The sequence below is a fragment of the Cryptotermes secundus genome, unplaced genomic scaffold (assembly GCF_002891405.2).
Source record: "Cryptotermes secundus unplaced genomic scaffold, Csec_1.0 scaffold1764, whole genome shotgun sequence".
NCBI classification, from domain to species: domain Eukaryota; kingdom Metazoa; phylum Arthropoda; class Insecta; order Blattodea; family Kalotermitidae; genus Cryptotermes; species Cryptotermes secundus.
Window position 1 is genome coordinate 45759 of NW_019742006.1, and position 22450 is coordinate 68208.

The following is a 22450-nucleotide window of genomic DNA, read 5'->3' on the forward strand; positions in this document are numbered from 1 at the left end:
GGACTACATTGAAGGGGATAACATTTCGACTGTCTGATTTTTTTTTAATAAAGGGTTAGAGCATGAATCCGGTTTCTTTATTGCCACACCTTGTAATTTTTAGACACCAAAACACTGCTCCATTTGCAGCACAACGAATCCCCACAGCTGTTAATTTCGGTTTTGTAGAACGGAGCTACTATTTCCTAGAAATAGCTCCTCTGTTATCTGAACAAGGCTGAGTGGTCCCTGTTCCAGACCCACTACTTCTCAGAAAATCTGGTAGCGCCGGGAATCGAACCCGGACCTCTGGGTCTGTAGCCAAGAACTCTGACCACTAGACCACAGAGACAGTCATCATTTCCATACACAAAAGACAAATTAAAACATTGTGTGTTAACTCAGAAGACCTAGCTGCTGAGCTTGAACATTCTCCTTAAAAATCCCTTATGCATTCTACACAGGACACCAGGGTTTCGGCTTTCAAGTTTACTGTGTTTCTAAGAAAGAACTGTGCATGAATATAAACATTTTTGAGGAGGTGCCAGGAATAAATACACAACAGCAGAAGACATTTACAACATCTAATGTAATCTGGTTAAAAAGGTAAAGTTATCCCTGTGCTTAACTAATTAAGCACTCTGCCATGAAAACATATAGGTGAGTGGCTGTAGGGGTCCATGTATACTTCACCTCAGCACTAGTTGGAGGTGAGTAGTCAGCTTCACACCCCGGCCGCTTTACCGCCGGGGAAAGAACCCCTGGTACCCACTGGATAGGAGACAGGGTGGGCCCCTGAGCCGGTCTGGACACTGCGGAGAAGAGAAAATTCTTGACCATACCAGGACTCGAACTCTGGCCCATAGCCAGTCACTATACCGACTGCAGTATCCCGGCTACTCCAGTAAGCTTTATTTTCTTGAGCTATAGGCTTATCAGTTTTTGTCAGGCTGGATCTGTGTAGTGCAACTGTGGGACAGGCATCAGATTCTTGTGCCTGAGAGATTCAGTAGTTTGTGGGAAGCTTCCCCCCAGATGATTACACTGTACATACTTCAGTGAGATAAGGGGAAACCTTCAGGAACAAATGTGAGACATGCATTAAAATTAATCTCAAAGAATACAAGTTTTGAGGCATTTATGGAAGTAAATGTTCAGAGTGTGGCCTTCTGGGTTGTGACATACAGTCTCAACCCAGAAAAGCAAGTTTCAAATAATCTTAATGGCTTTTGTTGTGATACACTTTTGATTCAGACTTTTGTATTGTTTTGGTGATCATCTTTGGTGTTCCACAACATTGGAGATTTAGTAATGGATTTATTAAAAATCAATTTTATGCATGTGCAGAGTTTCATGTCTTTTTCAGAGTGACGAAAGAGGTAGCCGCAGACTCTGCTGAAGCCAGATTATCAACTAAGCCAACATCAGCTTCTGCAGTTAATCAAGGAGCAGGTGGAGGAAGGGGTGGCCGTAGTGGCTTGAAAGGGTTGTCATCAGTTCTTGGTCAGCTAGGGAAAAAGTCAAAGTTGGGAACTCTGGAGAAATCAAAATTGGATTGGGATCGTTACAAAAAAGATGAAGGAATAGAAGAAGAACTTCAGAAGCACAACAAGGGGAAGGCTGGGTGAGTATGACCATGTTGTTAGTCCTGTAGTTGCCAGGCAATGCAATATGCCATTTAGCTCTTTTCTCTGCCAGTGAACTGCCTGACCCCTTGAGGCATGACTTGGTAAACTTGCCAATGATTAGAATCTTGTTTTCTCTCATATATAATTGAAGATGGCATTCCCATGCAGAATTCCAAGTCCAGATACCCAGTTATTCTGCCGCTTATCTTCTACACAGAGATCTCTTTGTGTTACTCAGTTTTAACAAAGAATCAAATTCTTGCAATCCTGTAGGATTACATGCAGCAGTAAAAATGCTGTACATCACACGGGATAAGTAATATGAGTTGACAGATAGTAATCATTAATAAAATCATAGGGAATTTAAATGTAGATTTATGTGGAACTTAAGAAAGAAATTTTACATGACCTAGTCTGTGATAATCTTGTCTGTTCCCTTTATATATATTTCATGTTGATCTTGTCATTACAATGTCAAAACCAAACAGGCAGTTTCACCCCAAGCTGGCTAGTTGTGAAATGAGACTCTTTGAACCTGCCCATCTTCATTTTTATAAATTAATGTACAGAATTAATTTTTGTAATTCATTATTACATGTTTCTTGTAATGTATGAAATTTGTTTACCGCACTGCTGTGGTCCATCCCAGCTTCAGAAGAATGTTTATTGGCTTAGTTTAGTTATTTGAATCATCTTATTCAAGGGTGGTTTCAGTTCTAATTATTAGTATACTTCATGTATAACTACTCGTGTTGAGAAATTATGGCTTTAAGCTCTGCAGTCTCAAACACAAGTGCAAATTATGTTCCATTTACGAGTATATTAAAAAATCATTCTGTGTCTCTTAGACACTCCTGGACATCACCGAAGTCTCTTATTCTTGACAATACTCAAAGTCTCCATCTGTCTTAAGTCATATATATATATAGAAATATATATTTATTTATTTATTTATTTCATATCATATCCATGGATCATTGTACATGATATAGGACAAGTCAAATACTTTACAATACAATAAGTAATAATAATAATAGTAATAATAATAATAATAATAATAATAATAATAATAATAATAATACAATATATAACACAATGATATAATAGTATACAAAGATAATAAAATTATGATTCGAATGATATATATCCTGGGTGGTTATGGTTATGGAGAGTTTGATGGAATGAAGATTGGCAGGGGAAACCGAAGTACTCGGAGAAAACCTGCCCCAGTGCCACTTTGTCCATCACAAATCCCACTGGACCAGACCGCCTCGGTGGGAAGCCAGCGACTAACCGCTTAAGCTGTGGCACGGCCTTAGAGATAATATTGTCTGGTATGTTGCTTCACTGTAGTTTATGGTCCTGGTCTCTGTAGTATATGTAATTAAGATACAATGAACCAGCACTTTGAAGGTCTTGATAGATTGTAAATCTGTGTAGTGTATGATTTGTTTCTGCTAATGCTTGAGTCATCTTCTGTAGGCTTCCTTTCGTCTCAGTGGTGCTTGGTTGTGAGTGTAAATCAGCACTTAAATGAAATAGGCATCACTTGACATTTGGGTAGATGATCATCCATTGTAGAATTTCAGCCCTTACGCATATTACAGTAATGTTATGTAGCCAGACAGTTAGGTCCCAATTTAAAGTCACAGAAGTGCTAGATTGTTTTTTTTTTGGGGGGGGGTCAGATTCATTTTCAGTTTTATTATTATTATTTCTTCCTTATTCCATTACATCTATAGTAGGCAAAAGCCTTAGATACAGAATTGTGTCAATTTATCTTGCTAATACTCTTAAGCAATTGTCAAGAAGACTTATAAAATAAGACAATGTATGTTTACATCATAATACAATTTCTCTCTAGCATAATACATTAAAATTTAAGTTAAAAGTTTCCATCAAAGGTAACGGAATATTTTGGTCATATAGCTTAAACATATATAACAAATCCAAGATATAAAAACATAACATTTATAAAAATACAAAATTACAATTTCATGATGACCACACATTACTCGTCCCCAGTCCAATAAAACATGTAATCAGGCCTCACACAGACAACCCAAGCTGTCAGGACAACACACACAGGTGGCAGGAAAAGCACTGTCAAACCCACAACCTGCCACTCCACACATACTGGCAAGCCATATCATCCAAACAGTTTATTTTATCTTGTCAATGCTATCAAGCAATTGTTAAAAAGACCTATTGTATATGACAAATATCACATACAACTACTTTCTAGTACAATACACTAAAATTGTCATTTAAAATAAAATTTTAAGATCAAAGCTTCCGTCAAAGTAACAATATTTTAGTCATATAGGTTTAACATATATAACAAATCCAACATATAAAAACATTCAATTATAAGTGTGATTATCTCATATTCATGATGATTATTAATTTATTGTATTACTCAACATCTTATACACTTATATAGTTGTAAAAATCATTATCTCTTAAAATATTCATCAAGTGTATAAAAAGAATTTAAATAAAGAAATTCCTTTAAATTGTTTTTGAACTTATTTATATCGTTAGAAGTTGCTTTAATTTTATTAGGTAGTGCAGTGATGGGCAAACTTTTTTAGGAGGGGGCCAAAGAAAAAAGAAAAAACTTTAGGCGGGCCAATATAATTTATTAAAAACAATAATGGTAGATTTTACAAAATTCTTGTAATACTAAGCCCTATTAATGATTGAAAGATTATGAAGGAGAATGTGATGAATGAAACTGTGACTGCATTTCCAAAATTTTCTCAAAATCTGGTTCAAACTGGGATGCACTGATTCTCAGAAGTGAAGTTAAATGCTCATCTGTCAGTCTGTTTCTAATACAACTCTTTCGAAGTTTCACTGTAGAAAACACCTGTTCACATATATAGGATGAAGCAAACATAGCAGTGACTTTCTGGGCATGAGATATCAGATTTGGGAAACTGGATTTCGACAAGGACTTGTAGAACTCTAATTTTGGAACATTGAGAAACAACTGTTTGGGTTGAGTGTTACATTGCAACTCAATTAATTCAAGTTGCAAGTCCGGTTTCACTGTTTCACAGTCTACATTAAAAGGCATACTGAAAACATCCAAGTCTTTTTCAATGGCACTGAAGTCTTGAAATCTTCGTTCAAATTCACCACGGAGTCTTCTCAGGCTATCCTCGTAGCTCCTAAGCTTGTCCTTCATCACTGGGGCTATTGAATTTAACCTCGGGAAGTGAGACAAGTCATTCTTAGCTAGCTGATCTGCAAACAGAACAAGTTGTAGTTTAAAACTTCTGATATGGCCCCAGATATCATCAATAAATTGATTTTTTCCTTGCATCTTGACATTCAACTTGTTCAGGTGGCAGAGAAGATCTGTGAAAAATGCAAAGTCCGAAAGCCATGCAGTATCTTCCAGCATTTCACATTCTACAGACCACTGTTTCTCTTGGAAGAATGACACTATTTCGTCTTTCAGCTGCCAAACTCGCTCGAAGACGCGTCCCGCGCTAAGCCACCTTACTTTCGAGTAGTAAAGTAAATCAGAGTATTCAGATTGCATGGAGTCAAGAAACTCTCGAAATTGTCTGTGAGTAAGCCCTCGAGATCGAATGGCATTAACAAGCTTCACAACGACATCAAGCACAGGTTTCATATCCAAGGCAGATTTACACAGGGCGTCTTGATGTATGACGCAATGCAGAAATACAACATTGTTCTCGGGATATTCTTGATTAAAGATCCCAACAAATCCAGATTTTGTCCCTGTCATACTTTGTGCTCCATCTGTCGTAATACTGCATATGCTAGTTATAGGTACTTTCAAAGTTGAAAGGCCTTCCAGAAATTCATGAAAAATATCTGACCCTGTTGTAGTTCCCTTTAACGACCGCATGCATGCTAATTCCTCTGTAATAGAGAAGTTTTCGTCAACACCTCTTATAAATAATAGCAACTGTGCAGTATCATTTATATCAGTGCTTTCATCCATAGTAATGGAGCAGAATTTAAATTGACCAATCCTTGATTCCAACTGTGATAATATGTTTTTATCTATGACTTCGATTCTAGAAATCACTGTTTTTCGAGATAAGCTTACAGTTTCAAAATCCTTTGTCTTGTCAGGACATAAAATATCACAAACTTTGAGCATGCAGTGTTTAACAAACTCCCCATCAGAGAGAGCTTTGTTACTTTTAGCAATATTGTATGCTACAACATAACCTGCATGTGTAGCTGCTTTCTGAGAACTATTTACTTTCTTAAAAATACTTTGCTGACCTGACAGTTTTTTACGTAGGTCTTCTGCTTTTTGTTTCCTTTCATCTTCGGTCATGGCTCCATAATTAGCATTCTTATGCTTAGAGATGAAGTGCCGGGAAATGTTGTATTCTTTGTAGACTGCTATGGTTTCATTGCAGATAAGACACAGTGGTTTATCCTTAAAAGCTGTGAAAAAGTACTTCCAAGTCCATTCATCTTTGAAAACACGGCACTCTGAATCAACTTTACGTTTTTTAGTTGACATCTTAGGGCTGAAATGTTTCACGAATGTGCACAGTAAAACTAGCAAACACCTACAGCAATAGTGCGACCGGGTCTGAATAAAAGAATGTGGTGTTAGTAGCCAGCTGCAGTGGATGTAATGTGGAGGGGGTACAGCGAGGAGGCTCCGTTGCCAGTTTTACTCTTCGCTACAAAAATGCCAGCAGCCAGTGCCTCACTCTCAAATGTTAACATAGCATTCCAATACCCCATAGTGGATAAGTAAATAAATTAATCTGTGGTCACTAGGCTAAACATAAAAGGGAGGAAAGAAGAAGAAAATAATCCAGAATTATTTATTTTCCTTAATTCTTCTTCTCTTCATTCGTCAGATTATGAATCATTTCGCGGGCTGGATAGAACCTATCAGGGGGCCGCGTCTGGCCCACGGGCCATAGTTTGTCCACCACTGAGGTAGTGCATTGTAAATCCTTACGGCCATGTGAGTTACCCTATTACCATATTTCGCCAAATTTACCTGGCTCATATGTATGTCCATATTATGTCTAGTGTTTATATCATAGCAATCCCTATTTGTATCAAATATTTTTTTTTTGTTTTTTACTACAAACATCAGAAGAGAGTATATATACTGTGTTCTTAAAGGGAATATATTCATATTCTTAAACAGTTCTCTGCATGACTCTCTGAAACCACATCCATTTATTATTCTTATAGCGCTCTTTTGTATCTCAAAAACTCCATATGTCATAATAGAATGGAAGTATGCATAATGAATACTTTTTAATGTTTTTACAGACACCACTGGTTTTAACATTTCTTATCATATAACAGGCTGTGTTTAATTTCTTTATTATCTCATCTGTATGTCTATCCCAAGTTATATAATTTTGGATAGTCAGGCCAAGAAATTTAATTTAATTTGTGTTTAATAAAATCGTTCCTATGCCTCCCATTTCTCTATCTAAATTACGTTATGTTTTACAGTGAAGTTTATGTAATATGTTTTCAATAAATTCAGTGACATTAAATTTTGTTTAAACCAGTCCTCCAATATTCTATATACTTCATTTATTGTATTTTTAAGTTTTATTGGATTGTCTTGAGAGATTAAGAAACTGGCATCATCAGCAAATAGAATTGGAATACTCTTAGTTTCTGGAATCTTGGGCAAGTCACTTATATATATTATAAACAACAGTGGTCTTAGTATCGACCCTTGCAGGACACCATTAGTTACTTTAACCCATTGTGAGTATACTTTATTACTGTTTGTCCCATTGGAAATATCAGTTCTCTGTTTTCTATCCAGTAGATATGACTTATATAGGTCGTATTGTTTGTCTTTTATTCCATAATACCTCAATTTATCCAATAATATATCATGGCTAACACAATCGAAAGCCTTTTCTAAGTCACAGAAGATCCCAGAGACTTGCATTTTTTTATCTAAAGAGTCTAGTATTCCAGAGATAAGTCTATAAATTGCATTTTCAGTCCCTTGCTTTTCTCTAAATCCAAATTGGTATTTATTTAATATACTATTATCATTCAAATGTTTTAACAATCTACTATATATTACCTTTTCAAAAATCTTACTAATAGATGTCAATATGGATATAGGTCTGTAATTTGATTCTAGATTTTTATCACCTTTTTTGTATATTGGCATAATTGTAGCATATTTTAGTCTGTCTGGGAAAATACCCTCATGCATAGTTCTGTTACATAAGTAACTTATCGGTTCGCTAATATAGGTTTTACAGGCTTTGAGTATATTATTCGAAATTTCATCATATCCATGGGTTTGACTAGATTTTAGGGACCATATAATCCTTTCTATTTCCCTACTCGTAGTTTTTATAATTTTTGTGCTAGGTAATGGATTCTTAAATGCATCAGTCAAGTATGTCATATAATTAGTAGTTTTACCATTTCCTTTTATGTATTTATGTCCATTATCCGCTATACCACTAAAGTACCTATTAAATGTTTCAACAATATCATTCAAGTTAGTATTCTTTTTACCTTCAATGTCCAAGGTTTGAATAATGTCTCTATATCCTTTCTTTAACAATTCACTATTTATTATTCTCCAAGTGGTTGTAGCTTTATTTTTTGAATATTTAATTTGATTATCATATGTCATCTTCTTAGCTAGATTTATCACTTTGTTTAATATTTTACAATAGTTCTTATAGTAGGTGGCTGTTATAGGGTTATTACATTTTTTTGCTTCAAGATATATTATTCTTTTGTTCTTATATTGCTGTTATTGTCATATTTCCTTTTATATTATACAGCTGTTTTTTTGATGAGTGGAAGGAAATGCCTTGAAGTTACAGTTTTGCTAGGAAGCCTGCTTGTATTCCATGATGTGAGAACATTCATTGAGATTCTGTTTCTTCCTTGGTATTTTGCAGCACATTCTGATTTTAAGTCAGTTGTTTTTATCAAAATTTGCAGATATTTGGAGAGGCAAGACTTCTTGCAGAGGACAGACCTGCGACAGTTTCAGATTGAGAAAGATCTGCGAACCTCTCGGAGGAGTAATAGATGAATTGCCTCTGTTGTAGTGCAGTTTGATATGGTGTGGTCAAAGGAGGAACAGATGCTTCTGGTGGACTATTAAATTGCATCATTCAAAATGACTAGTGATTGATTAGATGCATTTTTGAAACCATGAAAGTATTAAAAAGAAATATTGAAACATCTAACTTAAAATATTAACTTAACTTGATGTATGTAATGGAAGAATATAGGACAATTGATAATTGAATGCACAAATGTAGTAAAGTAATGGAATTATGTGTCTGTATGTATGTTATCAGTTTCAGTTAAACTGATGTATTCATGTTACATAAAGAATATGGAAAGTGTGATAAGCATGGTAATCACCAATGCTTGGATTCCATATGAGGGCAATTCAATAAAACAATTACACTTGCTGTTCAAACTAATGGAAACCTGGCTCTTTAACATAGGGTGGACAAATCTAATAATATTTTAGGAGATAACCAAAAGTACTTAGTGGCCAAGCAGATCTGTTAACCATTCGAAAATGAAGTCTTGGGATAGTCAGCCACGCTGATACCAAGTAGAATTCTGACATTTTGGAGATTTCCTTGTTTCAGAAATGTTTCACTTGTGTTCTGTATCAGCTTAGCTGATCACTTGAAAAGACGCTTGTTAGAATTTATATGCAACCATTCATCACCATCATTTTTTGGTCTCTGTTCATGGTGAAGCCTTAAATTTGTTCTTAAAATTTAATTTTGTATGTATTGCTTTCATAATTATCCGAAAACCTAAAAGGAGGAGAGCAGGGAGGATGATATTAAAATGGATCTTCAGGAAATTGTATGTGAAGGTGCAGACTGCTTTTTAATTGGCTCAGGATAGGGTCCATCAACAGGCTCTTGTGAGAACAGTAATGGGCTTTGGGATCTATAAAAAATGGGAAATTTCTTAAGCAGTTGAATGACTATCAACTTCCCAATTTGGATTTTTGCTCTATGGATCTTCTGTGTCTGCTAATAATCAAATTTGATGATCTTAAAAAAAATTATTCCATTGTGTCACGTGCAGTTATGGGCACCAGCATTAAATTTTTACTCACACAGGTATACTGTCCCCAGAAATTTCCTAGCCCTGTTCTAAGGATACTGGACTCCCATATCAGAGGTATCATGTTTGAGACTGGCCAGATCCATTGCAGATGTATCCTCATTCTTTATCTCTGACAGAGGCAAAGTTTGTGAATGCAGGGTATACCAGGTCCCAACCATGGTTCAGAATCCTGCCCTAAGGACCTTTCTACTACAGAAACTGACTGTTGACTCTTGCCAGACAGGCAAGTACCAGGAGGATGAAAACCACTGTTTGGAGGTGGAAAGCAATATGTGTATGTTACATCACCTCAGATCAACAACTAATTTTGAGTGATCCTACTTCCTACATTTTGTATTATGTGACGCACGTTTCCCCTCTCTTAACATAAACCACTTTTTAGGAATGTTAAGTGAGAAACTGTGGATCTGAATGACTCAAAAAGCTGAAATATTAACTGCAGGAATAAAATGTTCTAAATGAAGAACAGGTATTTTCATTGTAATCTACAGTAGAATAGTTTGCGTATCGGGTTTCAATGTTTCTGCTGTCACGGTTATTGTCCTCTCATATGCTTCACTTATTGCTGGTTAGCGATACTTCTAGTCGACATTATGCCTAAACTTAACTAAAAACAACGTAACAGGAGCGATATTTCTAAGTCTATTCACTGGACGGAAAACTGGCAACACCAAGCTGTGAATGGAGCAGGTCAAGATTATGCTATTGTCACATTATGAAGGAGAAAACCTCTCTTTTCTGATAATGGGTGTGTTTAAGTGACCTGCTCGGGCCAATTACTGAACCCAAAATGAGTATCACAGAAGAGAAGGGACTGATGACACTGTCACATTTCCAAATTCACTAGTAGCATATGTAAGTGTAGTGTCTGTTGAACACAGCTCACCTGCCCTCCACCTATGCATGCATATTGGAAAATATTAATTTGATTTTCAGACATAGGTGCAGTCTCTTATGTCTTTGAAACTTATTTGTATTTCAACATAAGTTCCTTCATTTTAATTTCTGGAAACAAATATTCATCACTGTTTAATGAATGAGTCCAACTGTAACTGTACATCTTGCATATTCCTAGTGTTAGACATTTAGGAAAGCTTTCGTTAGCCTAATTAATACCTAAATTTATCTGTAATTAAAAGTTAATGCACAGAAGGCATACAAATCATATTCCAAAGTACAGGTTCTTCATGAATGAATGCTGATATTTCAAATGTAAACGTCCATTTAAAGTGGGAACAACAAAACAATGTACAATTCTTTTTATTTTAGATGTATTATTTTGATAAGAATTATGTCAGTTGGTGTACATCCAGTGTAGTCTTCAATTCATAGCCCTTAAAAGAAATCTAATGTATTTGGCATCAGTTGGAGGGGGGGGAAAATGGACCTGCTCTCTCCTTCCAGATATCTGGAGACCATGTGTTCAGTGACTGCCACACGGTGTTGACTGTCTTTCAGCAAAGAAAATTGACCTGTCTTCTGTGCCTGTCATTGCACCTTACACATTCAACTTAGGACAGTGGTTCTTAACCGATGGGTTGTAACCCCTCCCAAATGTTTTCATAAAATAAAAATATCTGTACTTTTTCTTTGACTCTAGGTGTTAGAAGAGTGTAAAAAGTTTGAGAGAATGTGTGATCATATTGTATTTCTTAGGTGGACTAGAATCTGACACTTGTACTGTTTACATTTCCTGATGATGGAATGTGAATGTGTGTGGCATGTTAAAGGGTATGATAAGGTAACTTTAAATGGAAAAATGTACATATCAGCTTTTGTGAAAACTGATGAGGTGGTTCAAAAGTTGAAAGGAGTGATCTCATAAGCCTACTTCCATTCTTTAACACATTGTGATTGCCAAGCTTCACTAGATGGTTTCTTTGGTGTAAATACATTTGCACAGAAAAGCCCACAACACTTTGTCAGATGACTTCAAATGACCACAGATACAGATCATGAAAGTCTTTTTTTTTTTTCTGAATTTATTTTTATTGGGTAAAAAAACTAGGATACAAAAGTGGCCTAGGCAATGCCCATCCGGCCTTCTGTAGCACATTCTAAAAACTTCTCTTTCTGTAGTAGCGGTGGGCCCGCGGTTAATTCACATCTTAGCCTAAATTTGAGAATGTTATGAGTGGTCCGTGCCATTTCCTCTTGTTCTTTCCTTACGTATCCGTTTTAAATATATATGGGAATGTTGTTTATGAAGTAGCAGACGCCTTGCAGAAATCTCTTTTCTTCTAGCCTCAAGAGCTCTGTGACTGATTTTGGGTAGTTCTTTTTACTGTTCTCGGAGAGGATGCCCATCATTATTGCCCTTTGGTCGTCACACTGTTTGCAATCCCAGAAAATATGTTCCTCCGTTTGCAACCCGTCACCACATTCACATTCGGCCGTGGGCACAATGTTAAATCTGTTTAGACTTACTTTAAGACTGGTATGTCCTGCTCGCATACGGTTTATTGACACGAAGGCACGGCGGTTCATTTTTATCTGACTAAACCACGGAGTAGAGCCTTTCCTATAGTACCTTTCAAAGTAGCGTTCTCCCCTTTCTTGTTTGGTGTTTTGACAAAAGCTGTGGAGTTCTTCTTTCCCTTTCATTTTCCACTCGGTTTTAAGATCAGCCACGGGTAGTAGTAGTTGGCTATCTCTGCCTTCTTTAATTGCTAGCTTTGCCTGCGAGTCGACCTTTTTTTTTCTGAACATCAGTATGTCACATTTGGTGCCATCTTTTGACAAAAATACTGTACTAATTGATTAACATTGCACTGGCAGTTTTAGCACAATACCATGATCCAATCTAATTAGCACATGGTATGCAAAGAGTTAAAAAAAAGGAAAGTTGACTAAAAATACTATGTTAGTTGTAAGTAGGGTTGCCAGATTTTGTAAAATAAAAAAAGGAATGATGTCTCGTTGCCTGTTTATAATGACATTTTTCACAACTAATAGGCTATAAAATATACATAATCAACATACTACATAATTTACAAAATGCTACTGAACATCTGTATTACATAGGCCTACTACACATTTATAGAACAAAACAAATATTACATAGCCCTATTACATATTTATAGAATGCACAAAATATTACCTAGCACATATTTGTAGAACACACAAATATTAAATACTACATATTTATAACTTTCAAAGGCTGGTTGATCAGATTCTGTTAATTGTATTTCACTGAACTCTTAGCACTTTTTAATAATTGAACATCACCCTTTTAAAATTTATAAAATTCTGAACAGGACTTGCTTTCATAGTTCACTGTCATCTGGAGTTCTGCCTTGATTAAATCTGTTGAGCATCTGTTTCTTGTGTCACTCCACTTACTTTTCATGAATGAAATGATTTGCTCCACAAAAGCATTTGAGCCAGGGATGCTAAACAAAAATCCTACCACTTTGGAAATATTTGGTACATCATGCTCAGGTACTGAAGAAAGCCAGTTCATATTCATTCATATTCATATTTATTTCAAGTTCAGTTGATCCATACATGAGTTGAAAGTACAAACTGTTGGATATAGAACGTGTCACAAAGTAAATACTAGTCTAAGTTCCCAATCATTGGAACAGAGTCAAAATACCCGATAAGAACGATATATGATACAGTACACACATTATTAAAATTTCATTTAAATACAATAAGATAAAACCATAAATTAAAAGTACCAGTAACATATGTATTCAACAATGACTTTAACATGAAGTAAAAAAAAAAAACAAAAAACTAATTACCCTGAGGAAAGTGTCACAACCATCACTTAAAAGCTACAGTATACCAAAGAAACAACCTATGACCACACTTCACATCCAACAAATTGGTTATACCAACCACTGGTCTATACAATACATTCCCAGAATCATGATGCATAACAATAGTACTGTAAACCGTCCTACATGTACCAGCCCCACCAATCAGCCCACAATGCATACAACAAAATGTAATAAGACATCCCACTTCCTAGTATGCCTTCTATACAGGACTTCAATATGCAAAGGGGTGAAAATCACCCCATTCACCCATCAAATAACTCCCGTAGTGAGTAATAGGATTTCTCCAAAAGATATCTCTTTAAAGCTAATTTAAACTGTTTCTTCTTGTTTACTAGATCCTTTAATGAGGATGGAAGCAGATTGTAAGTCTTAATGCCCATATAATAAACCCCTTTTTGATAGCTGGATAACCTTGCTTGTGGCAAGGTTATGTTTGCTACATAATCACAATATCTGTTCACACTGTTGCAGAGGTAATCTCAATGGCTGCTGAACTCCTCATACAGGTCATCAATGCAAACATTTTCACTTAGCTGAAACACTTCTATGGCTTTTTCAAAATCTTTGAACTCAATCCCTTCCTGTAGAGAAAATGCTGCAAGGGATGCATAGGGATTGTCATCTGTCACATATATTTTTTGCAGATACTGAAGCATATTGCTATAAAAGCTGTTCAGGTCTTCAGTAACCTTTTTCTGTAATGGCACAGACAATCCATTAATGAGTTCTTTTGCTTTGCTACCAAAAAGCTGTCTTTCCTTCTCTGCTGGATTTTAGAACTGAGAAGTTTCATTTGTTCTTAAGTCTCTAGTGCACTTAAGTCAGACCTTTCCAGTGTTTTACCTACCATTTTCAGCTGACTTCCAATATTACTTAAGAAATTAAAGTAGATTTCAGGCAACACTGCTTCCTCTGGGTCATCTTTCATGAAAATATTAGATAATAATTTTGGACAGTTGGGAATACTATTGAAGTAACTTGTCATTGCTTCCCAGTTCTGAAGCAGTCGAGAAATGGCTGGTGTTAATGACAGCCACCTAGTTGGAACATGCCTCATAATCTCAGTCCACTCCAAATTCAGAAATTCAGAGAATGGTTTTAACTCTTCTCTTCTTTTGGCAGAGACAGAGAAGTGATTACATATCTTTAAGACTACAGTTTCAACATCAACATCTAATCTGTCAATTACAAACTTAATTGTGTTATGTATGATATGATTAGAGCAATTAGCTTTCAGTAAATTTGGGTTTTTACTCCGCAGCAACTGATATAAGGAATGTGTTTTTCCATAGTTTGCATTGGCAGTGTCTGCACAATAAGAAGACACAGTATTTACATCCAAGTTGTGCTTTTCCAAGCTCTGCAGCACCAAACCTGTAATTGCCATAGACGTTTCCTCAGCACTTTCAACGAAATCTAGAAGTTTATTCTGCACTCCCTTTAACGGGTCAAAGTACCGGATGCAAACAGGGAACATTTTTCGATTGCTTCTGTTTGATGCATTGGTAGCCAACGAAAAAAATTTTGAAGTATTTTCTGGACATCTTAAAACAGCCACAAAGTCATTTACACTTTTAGGAGCAAGAACGTACTTCACTATCATTTCCACTTTAGTGCGTCCACATGAAAGTTTGGAAGCCATCGCGGGATCACTGAAAATATGGGACACAAGTTTATTTCCGCAGTCCAGACTGGAATAACTTAAGTTGTGTTTCACTGCATGATACACTAAACCAAGTTCTACCGCGGTGCTGTTGTCATATTCTTCATTGTTGTTTAAATTAGCAAAGTATTTCGAAAGTTTATTTGAACTTCCAGAATTACATTTTTCCTTAATTTTATGTCCCTTGTATTGTGCATGTTGCCTCAGGTCACTTTGTCCACCGTGCGAAATACTAAAATCCTTCCTACACAACGTACAAAATGCCCGGTTCTCGTCTGGTCCCGGCTTAACCAACGAAAACATATCTCCCCATTTCTTAAGATATATTTGATTATGTTTGGCCTGGAATTTCAACTTCTTCCGTGGAGGAGTCTTTGATGGACTTTCTTCGCCCTCAAACATTTTTGCTAACTTGACACTGACGACCGCTAACGACACTGCCTTCCTAACCTCCTAACCTTCCTAACGAAGATTGAACGGGTTAAAAATAAACTATCACCAACGATCACCAGCAACCTCCGCTTTGATTTAGAACCTCAAGTGTTGCCAACATCCACGAAATGCAACATAACGAAAGAAACTATAACAATGTCATTTTCCAAGTATTACAGAAATTTTATGATAATATTTAACCCATGAAATATAATTCGCAATGGACTTAAGTAAAAAAAACGGAGAGTTATCCACTCCGGGTAAACAATAAACGGAGGAACAAAATTTGGGTGAAAAAACGGAAGAATCCGTGGAAAACGGGGTATCTGGGAACACTAGCAGATAGGTAGGCTTCCCCAACTAAAACACGCCTCAATCAGCTAGGAGGAGCATGAGACGAGTCGTCATACTGTACAGTCCTTGTAGTCTTCAGGGCAGAAAATCTGGTTCACTAGCCTCACGAGCCTCACGAGCCTATCTTATTCCCAGTCCGAACGAGAATACCGCACAATCCTCTTCGATAATTGACTGTTTCGCGGTTATTAGCATCAAATTTGATTCCAGGCTAACTATGTATGTTGAAATTGGATTAGGGAAAAAGCAGCCATAGCCTATTTAAATGTATTATGTCGACCGGAGATATCTTTACGTAGCCTACTTTCCTTGTTTTGGAAAAAAAATAAAAGGAGGCTTATGAGATCACCTTGCTGTGAGTCTGTGTGCGTTCCCCCCCCCAAAAAAGCCGGAAAAATAGAGCCAGAAGAGACGGCCGTTTCTAGGCAATGGCTCGGTAAACACGTTCTCGCTGCAACTAATACACACCCAGCAATAAAAGAACTGTTGGACGAGGTGTTTTCTATGCGGCCAGTGTCGTATCAAATATTCAGTATGTACATGATGTGAATTTTTATCAACCGTCTTACAGTGCACACAATTTCACTTTTCTCCTCACTACAACACACGCAATCACAAGGGAAGGACACAACACAGCACACAATATATACAAGAATATAGGGAGAGTACTCCCATAGGAGAGGATCGACATAACTCGCGAATTTGAAGTACGACATATAGATGATAAATCTTGAAAAGTTTTAATATATAAACTTTATTATCATGACACATATACATTTTAATCATTTTATATAGGAGACACGATGTCATACAGTGCAATGGTTTGACGTAAATAAAATCACACCTGAAGATGGCACATTAGTGCCGAAACATGTAGTGAGGAGAACAGTGAAACTGTGTGCACTGTAAGACGGTTGATACAAATACATATCATGAACGTGAATCAGTGCAACAGGACGCTAAAATATAACATTATTCAGCATGTAGTTAGAGAAAAGCACGTGATTAGTTCTGGGGACCAAGGTAGCGCAGTTGGTTGGGGCACTATGCTACAAGTCGGATGGCCGCGGATTCGATTCCCGATGAGGTCATTGGATTTTTCAATTCACCTAATCCTTCCAGCCGCACAGTGGCCGTGGGTTCGACTCAACGCCTAACAGAAATCAGTACCAACTGTCTTCCTGGGGATAAAGGCGGTCGGCGCGTAAAGACTCACAATCTCACCGTCATCTATGAGCCGACCGTCTAGAAAATATGGCAGCCTCAACGTTTTACATCCCTATGGGCCTCAATGGCCTGTTACAGGGATAACTTTACTTACTTTTACTTACGGTGATGATTTCTTCTCTAAAATGCAAAGTTGTCCCTATACTTAACTAATTAAGCACTACGCCATGAATACGTTTCTTGACTTCGGCACTAGTTGAAGGTGAGTGGTGAGCTTCATGCCTCGGCCACTTTGCCCCCGAGGGAAGAGCCCCCGGTACTCATTGGATAGGAGGTTGGGTGGGCGCTCTGAACGACTTGGAGGAAAGAAAATTCTTGACCCTACCGGAATTCAAACTCTGACCCCTCAGTCGTCCAACTCGTAGCCAGTCGCTATACCGACTGCGCTATCCCAGTTCGATTAGTTCTTCTAAGAACTTATTAATTTCCTTTTTCCTCCTTTCTTTCTGTTTTCTTTCATGAAAAGGCTCATGATAGTCAGTTCCCTTGTTGAAACTCAAACGGAATCCTTGCAACCTTTCAGATATGGCGTATGTACTGTGCTCAAGGCACCTGAAATATTATATTTACCTGGCGAATTTAAATAAAGCCTACGTGTAAATCGGCTCAAATGTTAAGCGGGCTTACGCGGTGCATACAGAGCGCCTAATATCTGATTTAGCAACATACTGAATGTAAACAAAAAACTCCGTGGGTTTAGTCCGCAAGCGAACTATACCGACCGAGCGACCGCCGCTTGCAAACTTTAGCTAATAGATAGTGTCACGTGGTCAGCGCAACGAATCCCCAATGCCGTTAATCTCGGTTTGCTAGACCGAAGCCGCTGTTTCCTTGAAATAGCTCCTTAATTATCCTCATGAGGCTGAGTGGACCCCGTTCCAGAGCTACTACTCCTTAGAAAATCTGGTAGCGCTGGGAATCGAACCCGGACATCTGGGTCTGTAGGCAGGAACTCTGACCACTAGACCACAGAGGCGGACGTACTGAATGTAAAGTGACTCAAATATGACGTAGGCCTGTGTATGTGTTGTGAATTTTGATGGTCCCAAATACTTTCTGCTTGTAAGGCGCTTTATATTGAAGAATAAAATGACTGGTCTACAGAGTCGTTAGTTGTTTGTTGTACATTCTGCATGTTGTTATGCAAGCAAACGGAGGATCCGCTTGTTTATACAGAGACATGGATGTCATTAGCATTCCTGCATGATGACGTGCGTGCTAATTAACACCATGATTTTCGTATTACGAGCCAGATTTGCGTTCCGGCGGGCCCTATATCGAATGCTGCCTGTTTAGTGGGTTTTTTTTTAGTCCCTACAAATCCAGGTAATACCCCTAGCCTCTAATGCACGCTGAAAATTGAGCGGATAAATTGATTTGGGACAATTATGAACCCTATTTTACGTGTGGCTCAAATTAAATCACTACACAACGTAAAAATGCCCGGTTCTCGTCTGGTCCCGGCTTAACCCACGAAAACATATCTTCCCATTTCTTAAGATACTGTGACGTGTTGCGCTATGGAGGACACCCCCTCCCTCCCCAGCGGTGACATGGCGGCATCGAGCGTTGTCACTGCTGCGATTGCGGGACGGTCGGCGTTCCGCCCCTCTTCCCCGCGGTGACGTGGAAGCTCTGGCCACTGTGACGTGGCAGGTAAGTCAGCGCTGCGTCCCCCCCCCCCCTCCGCGGTGACGTTGAACCGCTTCCTACTGTGACGTGGCACGCAACGCCGATGTTGACACGAGCAACAGGCAACAGCGAACGGAATAAAAAGCCGGCTAAGCAGTTAGAAGAGTTAGTGTGTGGTCAGGATTGACACAGTTAAAACGTAGCCGCCGCCTGAGGCAGTTGAAGCTAGTCAGTTCAGTCCAGTGCAGTGGAGCGGAGTGAGTTATTGGAGTGGAGTTGTGTGAAGTGAAGAGTTTAGTGAGTTGACAGACAGTCGCCGGCGTGAACACAGAAATAAGAAAAATGTCTCGCATACCTGAAACACGAGGACATCGGAATTTCTCCTGGTTTATACGACGCTGGAGAACCTGGAGAAGAAATGCAAGAAGAGTATATGAGGCCGCGAGAGGTAACACATTCTTCCAGGAGACTTCAGACATAGAAAAGGAGCAGATGACAGAAGAGCTACGAAGTACTTTATTGAAGGCAGAGAAACTGGAAAAGGAGGTGAACACATTACGTAATTTAATGGAAGATGAGGCAGCTGACAGAGAATATGAGAGAGCAAACATGATGAAGAGAATCGAGGAACTAGAAGAAAGGGAGGATCAATTATATGCGATTGTCACTGAACAATTACGTGATGGCAAGAGTAATGAATCAGAGCCTGAGAGTGATTATGATAACGGGGATGATCCTGCTGAGGAAGAAGATATCACTGAACGTACATCATCGTACTTCACCACGGGCCGTGAATTGACTGAAAGCAGCTGGAATCCTTACTGGGAGAGTGATGAAAGAGCAGAAGAAAGATCAGAGGGAGTTGGAACATCTTCTACAACAGTGCCTCCTGCTGCTAGCATGTTAGATCGAAGAACTGATGGACAGTCAGAAATGTGTCCCATTTGCTTATGTGAATTAGTCACACAGAATATTGGGACTCCAGAAGGTTGTAAGCACAATTTCTGTGCAGACTGTCTCCAGCAGTGGTTGAAGATTACTAACACTTGCCCAATAGATCGACAGGTGTGTGATGTAATAGTTGTGCGCCGCTGTCTGGGGGGAGAAGTTATCGGAACAATCCGTTTGGAAGATGTGGAGCCACCAAGACAGCAAGAAGAAGAAGAAGAAGACGACGACGACGACGAAGAAATAGATATAGATTATTTACCGCGTTGTGAGTTGTGTGGTAGCAGTGACCGTTACTATGAAATAATTCATTGTGATAGATGTGGACGAGGTTACCACTTGGAATGTGTGTATCCACACTTGGACACTGTGGATCTGCGGACTCTGGTGACTCTCATTGAATGGTTCTGCCGTGACTGTGATTGACTTTCATAACTAAACACGTTAATATATTTGATAAGCGGCCTCCGTAGTCTAGAGGTAACGTTCCCACCTCATGACTCGTGGTACGCGGGTTCAAACCCGGCGGAGATCGTCGAATTTTTAAGGGCGGAAAATTTCAGGGAACAAGTCCTCCGGGAGGGACTTTAAGCCGTGGGTCCCGTGTCGTAGCTTTACGGCACGTAAAAGAACCTCGTATCTCCAAAGGAGGTCACTGAGCCAAATTCAAGGACGTTTCCCGCCCAACAGTAGTCTCTAACGCCTCTGATAGATGGGGGAAACATTATAGATACCGCCAAGCCAGTAGAGGCCGAACTCGCTGGCTCGGTCGGGACTGATGGTACGCACCAATATCGGTAGGGTATAGAGACTGGTAGAATATCATAAAGGGAAGCACAATTGACCAATACTGGTCTAAGTGCATGGGGAAACCCACTCTCTCCAATAACTAGCTAACTAATATATTTGATTATGTTTGGCCTGGAATTTCAGCTTCTTCCGTGGAGGAGTCTTTGATGAATCTTCTTCGCCCTCAAACATTTTTGCTAACTTGACACTGACTTTCTAGCGAAGATTGAACGGATTAAAAATACACTATCACCAACAACATCTGCTTTGGTTTAGAATCTCAAGTGTTGTCAACATTCACGAAATGCAACATAACGAAAGAAACTATAACAATGTCATTTTCCAAGGATTACAGAAATGTTATGATAATATTTAACCAATGAAATATAATTCGCAATGGACTTAAATAAAAAACGGAGAATTATCCACTCCGGTAAACAATAAACGGAGGAACAAAATTTGGGTGAAAAAACGGAAGAATCCGTGGAAAACGGGGTACTGGGAAACCCTAGTTGTAAGTCACATTTGTTTTGGTATTTTATCTTACCACATTCAATAAACGTTTGTCTTGGAAAGATATGGATTCTTTTATTGAAACTATATAACATACTTCAGTCATTAGGAACATGAAAAAAAAACATGTCAATACATTCAGAGTATATAGAAAAAATAAACGCCAAGTTGGAACCAAACTTCATAACACTTTGTATCTGACTAATTCTGATAGTTCTCCGTAATTAATTCAAACAGTTTGTGACAAAATTTGAGAATCTGTGATCGGTGCTACTTAAAGAATATCATCTAAATCCACAAATGGGATGCAGTTTATTATTTTTTCTACCATATACTGTAATATGCTCTTCTTTTTCTCCAACCATGACATATAAAGTTTAGATATATATTATGCAAGCCATCTTCGCTTTTATAACACGGTGCATTGATGGAAGTTCCATTGTTAATCACATCCTACATTGGCATAGATGTAGTGCTGTAAATGGCAGTGACCAGGAGCTATGAACCCAATTTTTAGTAAAAATGAAGAGGCTATAAATATGTGTAGTTACTATAGGATTCTGACGATGGTGTATAACACACTGATATGTTGGGATTTTGGACTTTATCCATCTTCCTGGTTTTTAAGATAACAAATAAAAACACGACGTTTCGGAAACTGGATCTGTTTCCNTATGTGATTTATTTAAATGTGCTATAAAATATTAACCAGGATGCACAGTAACGTACGAGTAGTTGCTTGAGGCGCTATGCCACAAGCCGGAAGGTCACAGGTTCGAGTCCCAATGAGGTGGATTTTTTCAATTGACCTAATAATTCCAGCTGCACTATGGCCCTAGGGTCAATTCAGCCTCTACCAGGAATCTTCTGGGGGGTAAAGGGTGGCCAGCGCATAAGGCTGACAACCTCCTCGCCATCTGTAAGCCAATTGTCTAGAGAAAATAAGTGAGCCTCGATATCTCGCAACCCTATGGGCCTCCACGGCCTGTTACAGGGATAGCTTTACCTTTTTGCCTTACCATCCCTGTCTGAGTTCATTCTCCAAACTTCACTCTGCCGTGTAATGTGATGAACTCATGCTGTTGACAGAGAGTTGTGAACAGGAAGACAGTAAGCCCAGACAACTTTTCAAGCTATGTGAAGGGCAGTCAAGTAGAAAACAGTTACATACACGCGTGTGTGATCACATGTGCACACACACATATATATAAGAAAATCTAATTTGAACCATTTGGATGTTTCTGAAGGAACAGCTCTTATCAGCATGGTCCATGATTCAACAAGAGCAGGGTGGGACTGAGTGATTAAGAACTGAAGTTGAAGATTGCCTGTACAAACTCGACACCACTCCCCGTTCCAAAGGATTCCTG

General features: G+C 38.2%; 1 protein-coding gene across 2 annotated transcripts in view; it reads left to right on the top strand.

The window, feature by feature from the left end:
- Positions 1-13187, top strand: part of LOC111873002 (craniofacial development protein 1) — a 17765-nt gene extending 4578 nt beyond the window's left edge. For both annotated transcript variants that reach the window (XM_023867357.2, XM_023867356.1), the window contains exons 6-7: positions 1346-1603; positions 8571-13187. In XM_023867357.2, coding sequence (XP_023723125.1) covers positions 1346-1603; positions 8571-8664 — 352 coding nt within the window. In that variant the 3' untranslated portion in view covers positions 8665-13187. The remainder of the gene's footprint in view (positions 1-1345; positions 1604-8570) is intronic.
- Positions 13188-22450: the final 9263 nt, after the last annotated feature.